This window comes from Coregonus lavaretus (assembly GCF_964263955.1).
Source record: "Coregonus lavaretus genome assembly, chromosome: 30".
Taxonomy (NCBI): Eukaryota; Metazoa; Chordata; class Actinopteri; order Salmoniformes; family Salmonidae; genus Coregonus; species Coregonus lavaretus.
The window spans coordinates 12,133,473-12,147,897 of NC_140017.1; the positions used below are offsets into that span (position 1 = coordinate 12,133,473).

The following is a 14,425-nucleotide window of genomic DNA, read 5'->3' on the forward strand; positions in this document are numbered from 1 at the left end:
CCACCACAACATAATTTCGAATTTCAACAGAGGGCTGCACAGATTTTTTTTACCGATTTGTTTGTCAAAATCAATTTGCAGGCCAGAAAAAGGGCAGACCGTATTGTAGGCTCATAGAGATACATAGAGGACTCATCTTTGTATCTGTGCTATTATAGAGTCTTTGACATCATGGGCAGCGCCATAGAGGCAATCTCCAATTTGATGTAGTTCATTTTCTTCTTTCTTTGATTGGCTGTTCCCCAGGAGAGCTCAGCCAATGAAGTTGGAAGTCCGACCCAGTTGACTACGTTACAACGGTGGAAGACCTCAATGGCACTGCCCATGCTAATAGGCGTCGGCCTTTTGGCCACTAGAGGACTCTATCATTCCCTATGTGTAGGCTAAATAATTTATAAATAGTGGTGACTATGATGGTGAGTCATTGTAATTTCCCCCAGAATACTGAATCATTCACATTTCTGGCGAATTCTTGTCACACAATTCAGAAAGTGTAGAACTTCCTTATGGACACAATTTTACAGAGCTAATCTCAATCAATTAAATAATGATCACATTGCTCTCAGCGCGCAACAGTTTCCCGGGTCTGGATCGGTGTGGCACTAGGACCCATAGCCGATTTATTCACTAGTGCGCTACTATTGCCACTGAGAGCGCACCTCGTTCACTCCCTGGGTCCACCGTCTGCACGTGTCTGTCATCCGAAGTGGATATGGCTGCGAACCGGGTCGGGAGGAGGTGTAACAACAAAGTCCATTCCCCGAGTAGGGGTCCAGGGAGGGACCCGGGGCTTAGCTTGCAGAAGCGGCAAGCACGGGTCACGGTAAAGTACAACAGAAAGGAGCTCCAAAGGCGCTTGGATGTGGAGAAGTGGATTGACTGTAGTCTGGAGGAGCTCTATGTGGGTAGGGTGAGTCCCATCTATTTGAAATGAAACTGATCTCTATTGATAGGCCACGCAATACCCATACGGTCACATACCTAGACAATGGGAAACGTTTATTTTACTTATTGTAAGAATACAAAAAGGGTTTTACGCAATAACAATTATTCAGCTTAACATCATGTCCACTGAATGACAAAAGCGACATTGGCAGCAGCTTCGGGGTACGCAATCCACCGTAGCGCTGCAAATCACTCTTCAGTGGGACTTGATCACTATAATGAATATATCAGTTTGGCGCATTTGGTTACATACAAGTCATTTTGTGTGTGAGCGGTTACGCAGTGATCGCGTATTTTCAGTCTCCTCAAGATATGTAAATAAAACTATTTAAAACATGTGACGGTCTGTTTTTCAGGAGATTGTACTGCCGAGTGTCCCTTGGCTACGACGTTACTCAATTTTACATGCTTGCCATTCGATGAATCAAGGATGGGTAGATAGATGCCTTCTAGTCATAGGGTCAAATGACTGTCTAGTCAAAACAATGCCTGTCATATTGGTCAATTCATGGTCTCATAAAATCCAGATTGATAGTATTGTGCATATGTGTTTTCTTATCAGACACTATTGACTGGACACTTGTCAATTTTAGCTAATAATAATAATAAAAGCAAACATTTCTCTGTTGCCAGAAGAGGGGACTAGAATAAATGACAAAGCCATTAGCAAGGCCATGGAGCATGTGCACAGGATAGTAAGGTTAACCATGTCAAGCTTTGGTTTCCCCTTTACACCCTTGTTTGTCTAAAGTTGTTAGCACATCATCCTCCTCTACATTCATTCAAGGTATTGTCTGTGCATTTTATTAGCTGAACAAATATTATCACACTTTACACACCACAGTTGAAACAGTTTACTCTGCTCTAAGAAGAACACCTGCGGAGGTGTTTTACGGCTGCCTGGAATGCTTCCTCGTATTAGCAAAGAGCGGAAAGACCCAGTACAAAAATAGACTTGACATCCAAGGCAAAATGCAAAAGTTGATATGGTAGATTCCCTTCATGTTGTTCCCTTCCTGTTGTATGTAAGGGGATTGATGGTCATTGGAGGACATGGAGGGGTCAGTATACTCCCTGTGAGTGGGAAAGGCTGCCAGGGGTGACATGGGAAAGATCAGAAGTCCAATTGAAAGTGCTCCCAGAAACATAACAGGTCTGTGGCTGGCTGGCCAGGTCGCTTGGTCTTTGTTACATTTTACATTTAAGTCATTTAGCAGACGTTCTTATCCAGAGCGACTTACAGGTAGTGAATACATAGTTTAAAAAAATAAATAAAAATTATACTGGCCCCCCGTGTGAAACGAACCCACAACCCTGGCGTTGCAAACGCCATGCTCTATAAACTGAGCTACATCCCTGCCGGCCATTCCCTCCCCTACCCTGGACGACGCTGGGCCAATTGTGCGCCGCCCATGAGTCTCCCGGTCGCGACCGGCTGCGACAGAGCCTGGATTCGAACCAGGATCTCTAGTGGCACAGTTAGCACTGCAATGCAGTGCCTTAGACCACTGCGCCACTCAGGAGTACACTCATGCTTTACATGGACAGCCTTGAGGATTTATGGGCTTCTGGCTGGCAAAACAGGAGGACCCTGGGGGACCAGGTGTGGTGTGTGGCATCACCAGCGAGGGCAGGGGCACCAGAGGATGTTGGTAGGCATTCGGTCAAGGCACTGCATGGTGGCGGCTGTGTGAGTAGGCGGGGTTCGGGAGGATGGTTGATGTAGAGATGGGGTTGGCACTATGGGACAGATTCTCAGATTATTCCATACCAATAATCTCTCCGTCAGACACAACCATCTCCTGCTCAGAATGTATTTAACTATAAGACTATAGAAATTACACATCCTGTGTTGAATTCTGTTTGTATGATACATTGAGACCTATTTGAGTCTACAGCCTTCTGGGTGGGTCTCTTTTTCTGCAGACCAATTAGCAATCTGTTCTTCAGCATCTACTTTCTACATCCAATTTATAACACAGTAATAAAACATGGTAGTAAAAACTAAATGTGTCTACTGCAAAGACCACCACCTGGCAGATGCTAACCAATCGCAGAGGAGTAAAAGCAGTGCTGTCACAGGGGGATGTCTCTGTAGTGACCATTATATAACCACAGGGGATACAATGACAGTAAAAACTGCATCAGTGAGCCATATTTTTAATAGCGTCTCCACATCCACTTAAAGAATATATAAATATTGCATTTGAGCCTATTTAGTGTTCATGACAATTTGATATACTGTATCATTCTGTTGCTTGTGGATGAATACAGTAAACACACTGTCTTGCTTTCTCATAAACACAAACACATGGCCACAGCTTTATATCTATGTTAATGAGTTACTTGATGTGCTGATAGTGGAGCAAGCATGTGTAATGACTGTGTAATCAGATCTCGCCCATACTAATTTCCTGCTAGACCAAAGCCCACCCTGGCTGGCCTTGCAACGTGTGAACCACCTGACCAGGCCTGAACGGACACTAACTATCCCAGTTATTGATTGATGACATCTTTGTTTCCTGGGATGATTCTTATGAATGGGGGGATGGGGGTTTGGGGGAAGTGAAGGTCCCATATGTCACCAAAGAGCACAAAGAGGCTCCCCCCTAACTCCCCCCATCACCAAGCCTATTGTTGAAGCTCAAAGCATTGAATATAGCACATCACTTGGCCCATTATCAAGGGCCATTAGTCTTGTATCAACGCTCAATTGGAGGCCCGGATTAAGACCCCTGCAGTGTTCTGCTATCTGCGTGATTGTCTGCCAGGCTCGGGGTCTTTTCACTTTTAATCCCATGTCCCACCACTACACCCAGTCATTATTACCATTCTATTGCGTCGTCACTGCCCACTAAGCCACACAGATGTGACAGCCAGTTGTTAGGCAATTTACCACTGCAAACTGGGCGCGAAGAACATCGGAGAACTAAGGTTTTTAGAGTGCAATTGTTTATTTTTGTAGCAACAATCAATATCTGATGGGTGTGAAATAGGTATTGCAACTGATCTATAACAGCTGTTTCCCCAACGAATGCAAGTTGTCGAAGACGTGGAAATGAATCTCATAAGACTCATAAAATATATAAATCACAAACGCAATTATGTCATGTTATTTATCTTGAACCAGAACACCTGCCCAGTGATAAATGAATAACCTAATGGAAATACATTTAATTTGCATGCATATGTAGATCTGATAAACAACCATCAATCTCCTGATGAACAGGCCCATTTCCTGGTGTAGAGAGAACCTCTATTGGAAATCTCGCTTTGCCGATCATATATCTCAATAATTATGGTTTATACATGATTTCACTGACAGCACTAAACCCTTATTTTTGCATTACATTCTTGACAATGAGACCTTTTGGTAGTGTTCTGACCAGATGGGCTAATAATGTTGTAATTAATACTAGATCAGGTGTCAAACTCATTCCACGGTGGGCCGGTGTCTGCGGGTTTTCACTCCTTCCTCATACTTGATTGATGAATTAAGGTCACTGATTAGTAAGGAACTCCCCTCACCTGGTTATCTAGGTCTTAATTGAAAGGAAATACCAAAAACCAGCAGACACTAGGCCCTCCATGGAATGAGTTTGACACCCCTGTACTAGATTAATATTATTTTTATGTGCTGTAGCAGTAAGTAACTGTGGGAATGCATCTGGTGAAAACTAGTGATGTTGATGTTTTTAATAATAATGACTTGTTAGGATGTGATGGCATGGGATGGCCTGATGGAAATAGAGGTTGACATATTCTGGGCTGGGGAGACGAGGTGTGAGACAGGGAGAAAGAGTAGGGGAGAGATGTGTAACAATATGTTATACAGGCAGTGAAGAGGATGTGAATATTACAGAGAGAAGTGAGTGGGACAGAGGAGAGTAGACCGATCATGACTCTGGGAATTACATGTTAATGTAGTATATTAGGGGTAGATAGATACTGTAGTGGTTCTGCGTTTCGCAGTTTGCCTGTTGCAGGATATGCAATGTCAGCATGGAAGGGGGAGGGAATGGTGGTGTGGAAAAAAACTTGAGTAAAGACAGATAAGTGTCTGTCAATACTGCAGGCTCTAAAGTAAACCCAACAGCTGAGGGTTGTAACATGGTGTACACAAACAGACCCACAACAATTACTTTAAGAAATCATAATATTTTGTGTCAGTGCAATGTAGTGGCTCATTATCAGTGAAATGTATTGAGGCTGAATGTTTCATGTGTATATTGATTGGTTTCAGTTATTTTATTAATGATGACCTTCCACCTCAATGGGTTATGGCAATTATGGAAATGCATGTAGATTTAAAGTGTGGTCACTTCCCTTGTAAATGCATTTACTTTCCGTTAGTCTTCAGGTAAACCTGACATGGTATTTTGACCCAGATTTCTTTTGTCATCAGTGTGGGACAGCCCACTTACTGTATCAGGGTGTTGGCTATGGAAAACATTACACAGACACACAGAAACACACACAGGTGGGTGCACAGCTGGACACAGGGACCAGTGGACTAACACCAAGAGTACCCAAGCAAAAACCACATTACCCTCAACCCACTGGCCTGGAAGTGATGGGGACTAAATTGCTGCCTTGGAGCCATCTACTGATGCTAAACTGGGTGGAATGACTCGCTCCCATTCTCTATCTGTCTCTCTCGCTGTGTTGCCCTCTCTCTGTCTCACTCTATCTCTCACTCTCTCTGCTACAGAGGAGTGAGAGCCCAGCCATACTCATTACAAAGTGCTACATAGATCTGGTATTGTTGCTGGTGCTACATTCTGCAAAACAATCACTCACCTTCAGGACCCTAAACTATTTTTAACATAGGGCTTCATTGTCTGCTAAAACACTGTCATCACACAGTGCAGGCTAAATTAGAACCACAGATGAAAGGGAGTTCGTTTAAAGTGTCATTGCTAGAAATCAATGACTGGTAGAAATACTACTATCAGTATTTATTTCAAACTCGTGTATGCAAGATTCATACTTTTATGAGAAATGATCTACTTTAATGGGCAAATCGATGCAAGTGAGAAAAGAGACATATAAAATATATTAGTGCAATCCAGACTTGGACAATGAAAGCAGTTGAATCACAATAAAAACATTGCAACAGCCTAAAGAAACTAACTCATCCTGACAGGCCTGAGTCATCATGTTTGTCCCACGATGGAGGCTGTGTTTACTCAACACTGCCAGGAATGTGATTTTTAACTGCTCACTGAGCCTCATTAACCCCAGAATGAGTAGTACTAGTTCTAGCGGACGCCAGCTTGGATGAGATGCGAGGGGGGGAAATTAGCTATGTGTTTGCTTAATTGGTGAATATACACCATGTATAATTGAGCATTACAATAATTATTTTTGATGTTAGGGTATGAATTAAGATGTTTATTTTTTTTTACCAGCCCCTGGAATAGATCTGCTGATATGCAGTGTGCCAATAATGTGTCGTTTTATTACATATGTATATTACAATACCGTGTATTACACACATTGTTGTGTCTGTGTGGTACGTGTATGAGAGTGTTTGTGGACTTGCTCGTGTGGCTGTGTTTTTAAATGCCTGTGTCTGTGTGTGGGCAGTATGAGACAGTATTTCATTGGCATTTGGAGTTGAAAGAAAGGTCAGGGATGCCTGGGTAGGAAGGGACTGCTTGGATCTGCCGGGACGGACCTTTACACTACCGGCATCAGAATCACTAAGTTCACCCCCCCGACGGCACCCACAGACAGACCCAACAGGGCTGGTTAACCTTACTGCTGAGCATTCAGGTCAGACTGCTCTCTATTGCCTGTAGCAGGAGTGTCACTAGTCAACATGTCACACCCTCTCACACACACCCCACCACACCCATGCTGTCTTTGTTGTGTACTGTGGTTGATGTTTGGGTTAGGTTTTGAAAACAGCCTCCCTTCTAGTCTACAGTGATATTTGCAGTCGTCTTCATCAATTTCCATATTTTGTTATTCAAAGAATCTCTGCCTTACCAAAAAGGGCAATAAACGATCATTTTTGGCTCACTGTGTTGATAGCAGCACATCATGAATAATTCCCTTTGAATGTGCTGTTTGTGCCAATGAGCAGACTTGCCCCAAGGGAAAAATAAATAAGGTGGAATCTCACCATGAGACTCTTGGTAAGCGTTTGCCCGGAAGCCATTGTGGAATGCTTTCCTGTTGAGAGAAGTAGTTTGGGAAATGGGTGTGTGTTGGGGGCGACTATATTTTATACTGAACAAAAATAAAAACCCAACATGTAAAGTGTTGGTTTCATGTACTGAAATAAGGGGCCAGAAATGTTCCATATGCACAAAAAGCGTATTTCTCTCAAATGTTGTGCACAACTTTGTTTAAATCCCTGTTAGTGAGCATTTTCTCCTTTGCCAAGATAATCCATCCACCTGGCAGGTGTGGCATATAAAGAAGCTGATTAAACAGCATGATCATTACACAGGTGCACCTTGTGCTGGGGACAATAAAAGGCCACTCTGCCTCCAACATCGTTTTAGAGAATTTGGCAGTACGTCTAACTGGCCTCACAACCGCAGACCACGTGTAACCACGCCAGAGCAGGACCTCCACATTTGGCTTCACCTGTGGGATCGTCTGAGACCAGCCACCCAGACAACTGATGAAACTGTGGGTTTACACAACTGAATAATGTTTGCTCAAACTGTCTCAGGGAAGCTCATCTGCGTGCTCGTCGTCCTTACTAGGGTCTTGACCTTACTGCAGTTTGGCGTCGTAACCGACTTCAGTGGACCTTCGATGGTCACTGGCACGCTGGAGAAGTGTGCTGTTCACGGAAAGCTGAAAATGGGAAGCTGAAAATTCCGGGAAGCTGAAAATGCCCCAGTTCTTCCATGGCCTGCATACTCACTAGACATGTTACCCATTGAGCATGTTTGGGATGCTCTGGATCGACGTGTACAACAGCGCGTTCCAGTTCATGCCAATATCCAGCAACTTCGCACAGCCATTGAAGAGGAGTGGGACAACATTCCTCAGGCCAATATCAACAGCCTGATCAACTTCTCAATCAATGAGAAGGAGATGACGCGCTGCATGAGACAAATGGTGGGCACACCAGATATGGACTGTTTTTCTGATCCACACCCCTACCTTTTTGTTAAAGGTACTGTATCTGTGACCAACAGATTAATACAGTATTTTTTTATTCCCAGTCATGTGAAATCCATAGATTAGGGCCTAATGAATTTATTTAAATTGACTGATTTTCCTTATATGAACTGTAACTGTAATCTTTGAAATTGTTGCATGTTGCATTTTATATTTTTGTTCAGTGTAGTTAATGATCTGTGAAAATTTCCCAAATGAAGTAAGTGCATAGACTGTTATACAAATAGTCTCTGCTTTCCTCTGAGACTTTGGGGGGAGCTGAAGGCACTGTTTGAGTATGACCGATTTAGGAGGCCGTGAGAAAGCGTAATGGATGCTATCTGTGATGGAGAATGTCTGGCCTTGATGGTGTTGGCTTCCGTCCTTACAGCATACCTAGACTAGTAGTAGCCAGGGTGGTGGTTCGTTCTCTCTCTCTTCTCCCACCACCCTCTGTCTGTCTGTCTATCTCTCTCTCTCTCCCTTCCTCCCCTCTCTCCTCGCTCTCTTCTCCCTCCCCCCTCTCTCTGTCTGTCTCTCTCCCTTCCTCCCCTCTCTCCTCGCTCTCTTCTCCCTCCCCCCTCTCTCTGTCTGTCTCTCTCCCTTCCTCCCCTCTCTCCTCGCTCTCTTCTCCCTCCCCCCTCTCTCTGTCTGTCTCTCTCCCTTCCTCCCCTCTCCCCTCACTCTCTTCTCCTTCCCCCCTCTTGTGTCTGTGTCTCTCTCTCTCTCCCTTCCTCCCCTCTCCCCTCGCTCTCTTCTCCCTCCCCCTCTCTCTGTCTGTCTCTCTCTCCCTTCCTCCCCTCTCCCCTCGCTCTCTTCTCCCTCCCCCTCTCTCTGTCTGTCTCTCTCTCCCTTCCTCCCCTCTCCCCTCGCTCTCTTCTCCCTCCCCCTCTCTCTGTCTGTCTCTCTCTCCCTTCCTCCCCTCTCCCCTCGCTCTCTTCTCCCTCCCTCCTCTCTCTCTCTCTCTCTCTCTCCCTTCCTCCCCTCTCCCCTCACTCTCTTCTCCCTCCCCTCTCTCTGTCGGTCTCTCCCTCTCCCCTCGCTCTCTTCTCCCTCCCCCCTCTCTCTGTATGTCTCTCTCTCCCTTCCTCCCCTCGCTCTCTTCTCTCTCCCCCCTCTCTCTCTCCCTTCCTCCCCTCGCTCTCTTCTCCCTCTCCCCTCTCTCTCTCCCTTCCTCTCCTCTCCCCTCGCTCTCTTCTCCCTCCCTCCCTCCCCTCTCTCTCTCTCCCTTCCTCCCCTCTCCCCTCACTGTCTTCTCCCTCCCCCCTCTCTCTGTCTCTCTCTCTCTCCCTTCCTCCCCTCTCCCCTCACTCTCTTCTCCCTCCCTCCCCCCTCTCTTTGTCTGTCTCGCTCTCTTCTCCCTCCCCCCTCTCTTTGTCTGTCTCCCTTCATCCTCTCCCCTCGCTCTCTTCTCCCTCCCCCTCTCTCTCTCTCCCTTCCTTCCCTCTCCCCTCGCTCTCTTCTCCCTCCCCCCTCTCTCTGTCTGTCTCGCTTTCTCTCCCTTCCTCCCCTCTCCCCTCGCTCTCTTCTCCCTCCCCCCTCTCTCTCTCCCTTCCTTCCCTCTCCCCTCGCTCTCTTCTCCCTCCCCCCTCTCTCTCCCTTCCTCCCCTCTCCCCTCGCTCTCTTCTCCCTCCCCCCTCTCTCTCTCCCTTCCTCCCCTCTCCCCTCGCTCTCTTCTCCCTCCCCCCTCTCTCTGTCTGTCTCTCTCTCTCTCCCTTCCACCCCTCTCCCCTCGCTCTCTTCCCCCTCTCTCTTTCTTATCCTCACATGCAGTGTTCCAACTGAAACTAAATCCTAAGATTATGGAGGCACTTTGATGACCGATTCCAACAGAGGCGCAGCCATCGAAATAATAGTTTTTCCCCAAAAAATCATCCCCCTAGCCCTTAACTGCCGGCCCACGCGTCAAGCATCCTGCATCATGCATATGATGACTCAACAGCCAACATGGAGACACACACACACACACACACACACACACTGCAGTGCTCCAGGGTCTGTGAATGTCTCATGGTGTACTCTAAAAACACTCACAGCTTTTCTTCTGTGTCTGTAAGACCCATGCAACTCAGAACTTATGGCAAGACCTGATTTGTCCTTTTGTGAGTGACCTATATATTATATGCTTGTATCTGAGCCTGTCCCTTACACAGCCTATCCCTTAGGATACTGCCCTGGGCAGAGTGCAGTGGATTATGCCGAGGGCAGTATCCTGACATACAGCTACAGGATGTAGTGGAGGATTGGTGGACAGTTTGACTGATGCTCTGTCACCTTGTGTCCCCAGGAGGAGGAGATGCCAGAGGAGGTGAACATTGACGAGCTGTTAGACCTGAAGAGTGATGAGGAGAGAACTCACAGGCTCCAGGTATGCTGTACTACTCACTAGCAAAATCATCAATTTAAAAGCTGTGTGAACAAGTTGTATGGTTTGGTTTGTGAGAGTAACAGTAGTAGCTGTAGATGTGGTTGCTGTTGAAATATATTGTTTCAGCAGCAGGCTGGACAGTTTAACTAAAATCGTATTTGGTCTGGGGATTTTTTTCCAGGAAATGTTTCACACCTGCAACAACAACACAGAGGTAAGTGAGGTAATCTATATAAAAGAGCAATATCTAACAATGTGTTTAAGATTATGTTTTTGATAGTATTTTATGACATTTATGTCCAGAGACTGAGAATGATGTCATGGTGAAGGGACCAATCAGAGAACAGGGTTAGGACGATGTCATTATTAAGGTTGCAAAATTCCGGGAACTTTCAAAAAATTCCCTGGTTTTCCAGAAGTCCTGGTTGGAGGATTCTGGATTTTTCCTGCTTATTCCCTCCTGATTTCGGGAATCCTCCAACCTGGGATTTCGGGAAAACCAGGGAATTTATTGATAGTTCCCGGAATTTTGTAACACTAGTCATTATGAAGGGACCAATCAGATAGCAGGCTTATGATGATGTTATGATGAAGGGACCAGTCAGAGAACAGGGTTATGATGTCATTATAAAAGGACCAATCACCTCTGGTCAAGTCTGAGTTGAGTCACAAGTCATGAAAAATTGTGACTCAATTCCTAAACTCAAGTACTACAACACTGCCTTCCTCTCGCTCTCTCTCTCTCTCACCTCCTCTCTCACCTTCTTTCTCTCTTTATACTCTGTCTCTCTCTCTCTCTCACCTCCTCACTCTTTCTTTCAGGAACAGAAGTAACTAATGATGACTCCACATATACAGTGGGGAAAAAAAGTATTTAGTCAGCCACCAATTGTGCAAGTTCTCCCACTTAAAAAGATGAGAGAGGCCTGTAATTTTCATCATAGGTACACGCCAACTATGACAGACAAATTGAGAAAAAAAAATCCAGAAATTCACATTATAGGATTTTTAATGAATTTATTTGCAAATTATGGTGGAAAATAAGTATTTGGTCACCTACAAACAAGCAAGATTTCTGGCTCTCACAGACCTGTAACTTCTTCTTTAAGAGGCTCCTCTGTCCTCCACTCGTTACCTGTATTAATGGCACCTGTTTGAACTTGTTATCAGTATAAAAGACACCTGTCCACAACCTCAAACAGTCACACTCCAAACTCCACTATGGCCAAGACCAAAGAGCTGTCAAAGGACACCAGAAACAAAATTGTAGACCTGCACCAGGCTGGGAAGACTGAATCTGCAATAGGTAAGCAGCTTGGTTTGAAGAAATCAACTGTGGGAGCAATTAATAGGAAATGGAAGACATACAAGACCACTGATAATCTCCCTCGATCTGGGGCTCCACGCAAGATCTCACCCCGTGGGGTCAAAATGATCACAAGAACGGTGAGCAAAAATCCCAGAACCACACGGGGGGACCTAGTGAATGACCTGCAGAGAGCTGGGACCAAAGTAACAAAGCCTACCATCAGTAACACACTACGCCGCCAGGGACTCAAATCCTGCAGTGCAGACGTGTCCCCCTGCTTAAGCCAGTACATGTCCAGGCCCATCTGAAGTTTGCTAGAGTGCATTTGGATGATCCAGAAGAGGATTGGGACAATGTCATATGGTCAGATGAAACCAAAATAGAACTTTTTGGTAAAAACTCAACTCGTCGTGTTTGGAGGACAAAGAATGCTGAGTTGCATCCAAAGAACACCATACCTACTGTGAAGCATGGGGGTGGAAACATCATTCTTTGGGGCTGTTTTTCTGCAAAGGGACCAGGACGACTGATCCGTGTAAAGGAAAGAATGAATGGGGCCATGTATCGTGAGATTTTTAGTGAAAACCTCCTTCCATCAGCAAGGGCATTGAAGATGAAACGTGGCTGGGTCTTTCAGCATGACAATGATCCCAAACACACCGCCCGGGCAACGAAGGAGTGGCTTCGTAAGAAGCATTTCAAGGTCCTGGAGTAGCCTAGCCAGTCTCCAGATCTCAACCCCATAGAAAATCTTTGGAGGGAGTTGAAAGTCTGTGTTGCCCAGCGACAGCCCAAAAACATCACTGCTCTAGAGGAGATCTGCATGGAGGAATGGGCCAAAATACCAGCAACAGTGTGTGAAAACCTTGTGAAGACTTACAGAAAACGTTTGACCTGTGTTATTGCCAACAAAGGGTATATAACAAAGTATTGAGACACTTTTGTTATTGACCAAATACTTATTTTCCACCATAATTTGCAAATAAATTCATAACAAATCCTACAATGTGATTTTCTGGAATTTTTTTTCTCAATTTGTCTGTCATAGTTGACGTGTACCTATGATGAAAATTACAGGCCTCTCTCATCTTTTTAAGTGGGAGAACTTGCACAATTGGTGGCTGACTAAATACTTTTTTTCCCCACTGTAGTAGCTGACAATGCTAGTCTTGTCCCTCACATACGAGGTCCTTCTTTCACATTGTCCCTGTATCCTTCGTGGTCAGCATTACTCAACCTGTCCGTTATGTGTTGACGGACCATGTTGACCCCCCCCCCCCCCCCCCCCCCCCCCCCCACATATTGATATCATACACACAAATTGAAGTGATATCTCTGAAACATGTTCCCTTGTTTTACTGTGAATTACTCAACATTACCATCATTGTCTCTCACTGTATCCATTCTGAGCATGTTTCAAATTATGACCGACTTCCCTTCTTCCCTGCACACACAGGTTTTCATCAAGGAACTGGTGTTGAAACTCCATGGGCTGCAGAAACAGGAGGACCTCCACAATGATGGCATCGAACAACCCCAGCTACACATCTTCCCCAACCGGCAAAACTCTGCAGACCGAGAGGTGATCTGAAGGCCCTGTTATGTTACCCTTCAACCCCAGAACCCAATTCCCCAGCCCGATGCCATGGACCTTGCGGGTCTATACACTGTCAAATACACATTAAACAGCTAGCCAGATCGGACAACTTATCGCAAACATTGCAGACACCTTATCTTCTGTCCACACGCACACACACAAACAACCACAATGCACAGGCAGTCCCGCAACATTTGTACCTCTACAATGTCAAATGAATTATGTTTTATTTTTGTTAACTCAGTGTCAGAAATGTGTGAAATGCTGCTCTCTGTTGGGTCGCTACCGTTACTTGTGTTCTGTGTTTCCTCTAATTGTTCTACTGTTCTCTCTTTTTTCAAGTATATTGTATAATGCTTTTATTGGAAAATCCATTAAGGTATCAACTGTTGGTCTGTGTCTTATGTTGTGAGATGCACCGCTGATTCTGTTTAGCTCATAAACCAGAACCAAAGAGTCCAGCAACATACTGTAGATACCAATGTCAGTCTGAAGGTAATAAAGACATTACTGAGCTTTCATATACCCCAATGGGTTAGTCGACGGTACCTAGCTACAAGCAGGCCTATCATATTTTAAAACTGTGCATCCAGTAACATGAGACAATAGTTAATGGGGTCAACTGAAAAAAATGAAATATATATATTATAAAGGGGAGAGATATTGTGTTGTGATATTCCCAATGATTTTAATGACCATATACATAAAGCTACAAAGGATAATTTTTTTTATGAAGGCCAAGCAGTATTACTTGGTAGGTTGTCAACTGCCACTCACAAAGCCTGTTTAGGCTACTATTAAGGATAATTTAAGATCACACAACATTTAAGCTGTCAGCAATACCAGGTATTTTATTTCTTACCAAAGTGTATATCTATAGATGGAGTGCTGAGGATTTTCAGTCTGCTAAAGGATAGTAACCCAACTGCTTTACTGTGCCCCTATGTACCACCTCAGGTACACAATGTTTCCTAATGTGTTGTTTTTTTAAACATCATTTTCAACACTGTAAATGTGTAGTTCTCTGTTGGTTGGTTGTATTGATTGTATATTGGTTTAAATACATTTTGAATTCAACGTT

At 44.7% G+C, this 14,425-nt stretch overlaps 1 protein-coding gene across 4 annotated transcripts; it reads left to right on the forward strand.

The window, feature by feature from the left end:
• The first annotated feature begins 423 nt into the window (after positions 1-423).
• LOC311105816 (protein phosphatase 1 regulatory subunit 14A-like) lies at positions 424-14,425 on the forward strand. 4 transcript variants are annotated; one of them, XM_084148020.1, is made up of 4 exons: positions 424-910; positions 10,358-10,438; positions 10,620-10,652; positions 13,204-14,425. In XM_084148020.1, exons 1-4 carry the CDS (start codon positions 713-715, stop codon positions 13,336-13,338), a joined length of 447 nt encoding a protein of 148 aa, XP_084004146.1. In that variant the 5' UTR covers positions 424-712; the 3' UTR covers positions 13,339-14,425. The 4 variants fall into 4 exon arrangements, with proteins under 4 accessions (XP_084004146.1, XP_084004145.1, XP_084004143.1 ...); XM_084148019.1 differs by having other exon boundaries at positions 634-910; positions 10,620-10,661; XM_084148017.1 differs by lacking the exon at positions 424-910 and adding an exon at positions 2,271-2,597 and having other exon boundaries at positions 10,620-10,661.

Bases quoted from the DNA above. Each gene is read 5' to 3' on its own strand.
- LOC311105816 (XM_084148017.1), top strand. From the start codon at position 2,277: ATGCTCTATAAACTGAGCTACATCCCTGCCGGCCATTCCCTCCCCTAC. The intron at 2,598-10,357 runs GTAGGCATTCGG...TTGTGTCCCCAG, and splicing joins AGGGGCACCAGAGGATGTTG to GAGGAGGAGATGCCAGAGGA. The intron at 10,439-10,619 runs GTATGCTGTACT...ATTTTTTTCCAG, and splicing joins AGAGAACTCACAGGCTCCAG to GAAATGTTTCACACCTGCAA.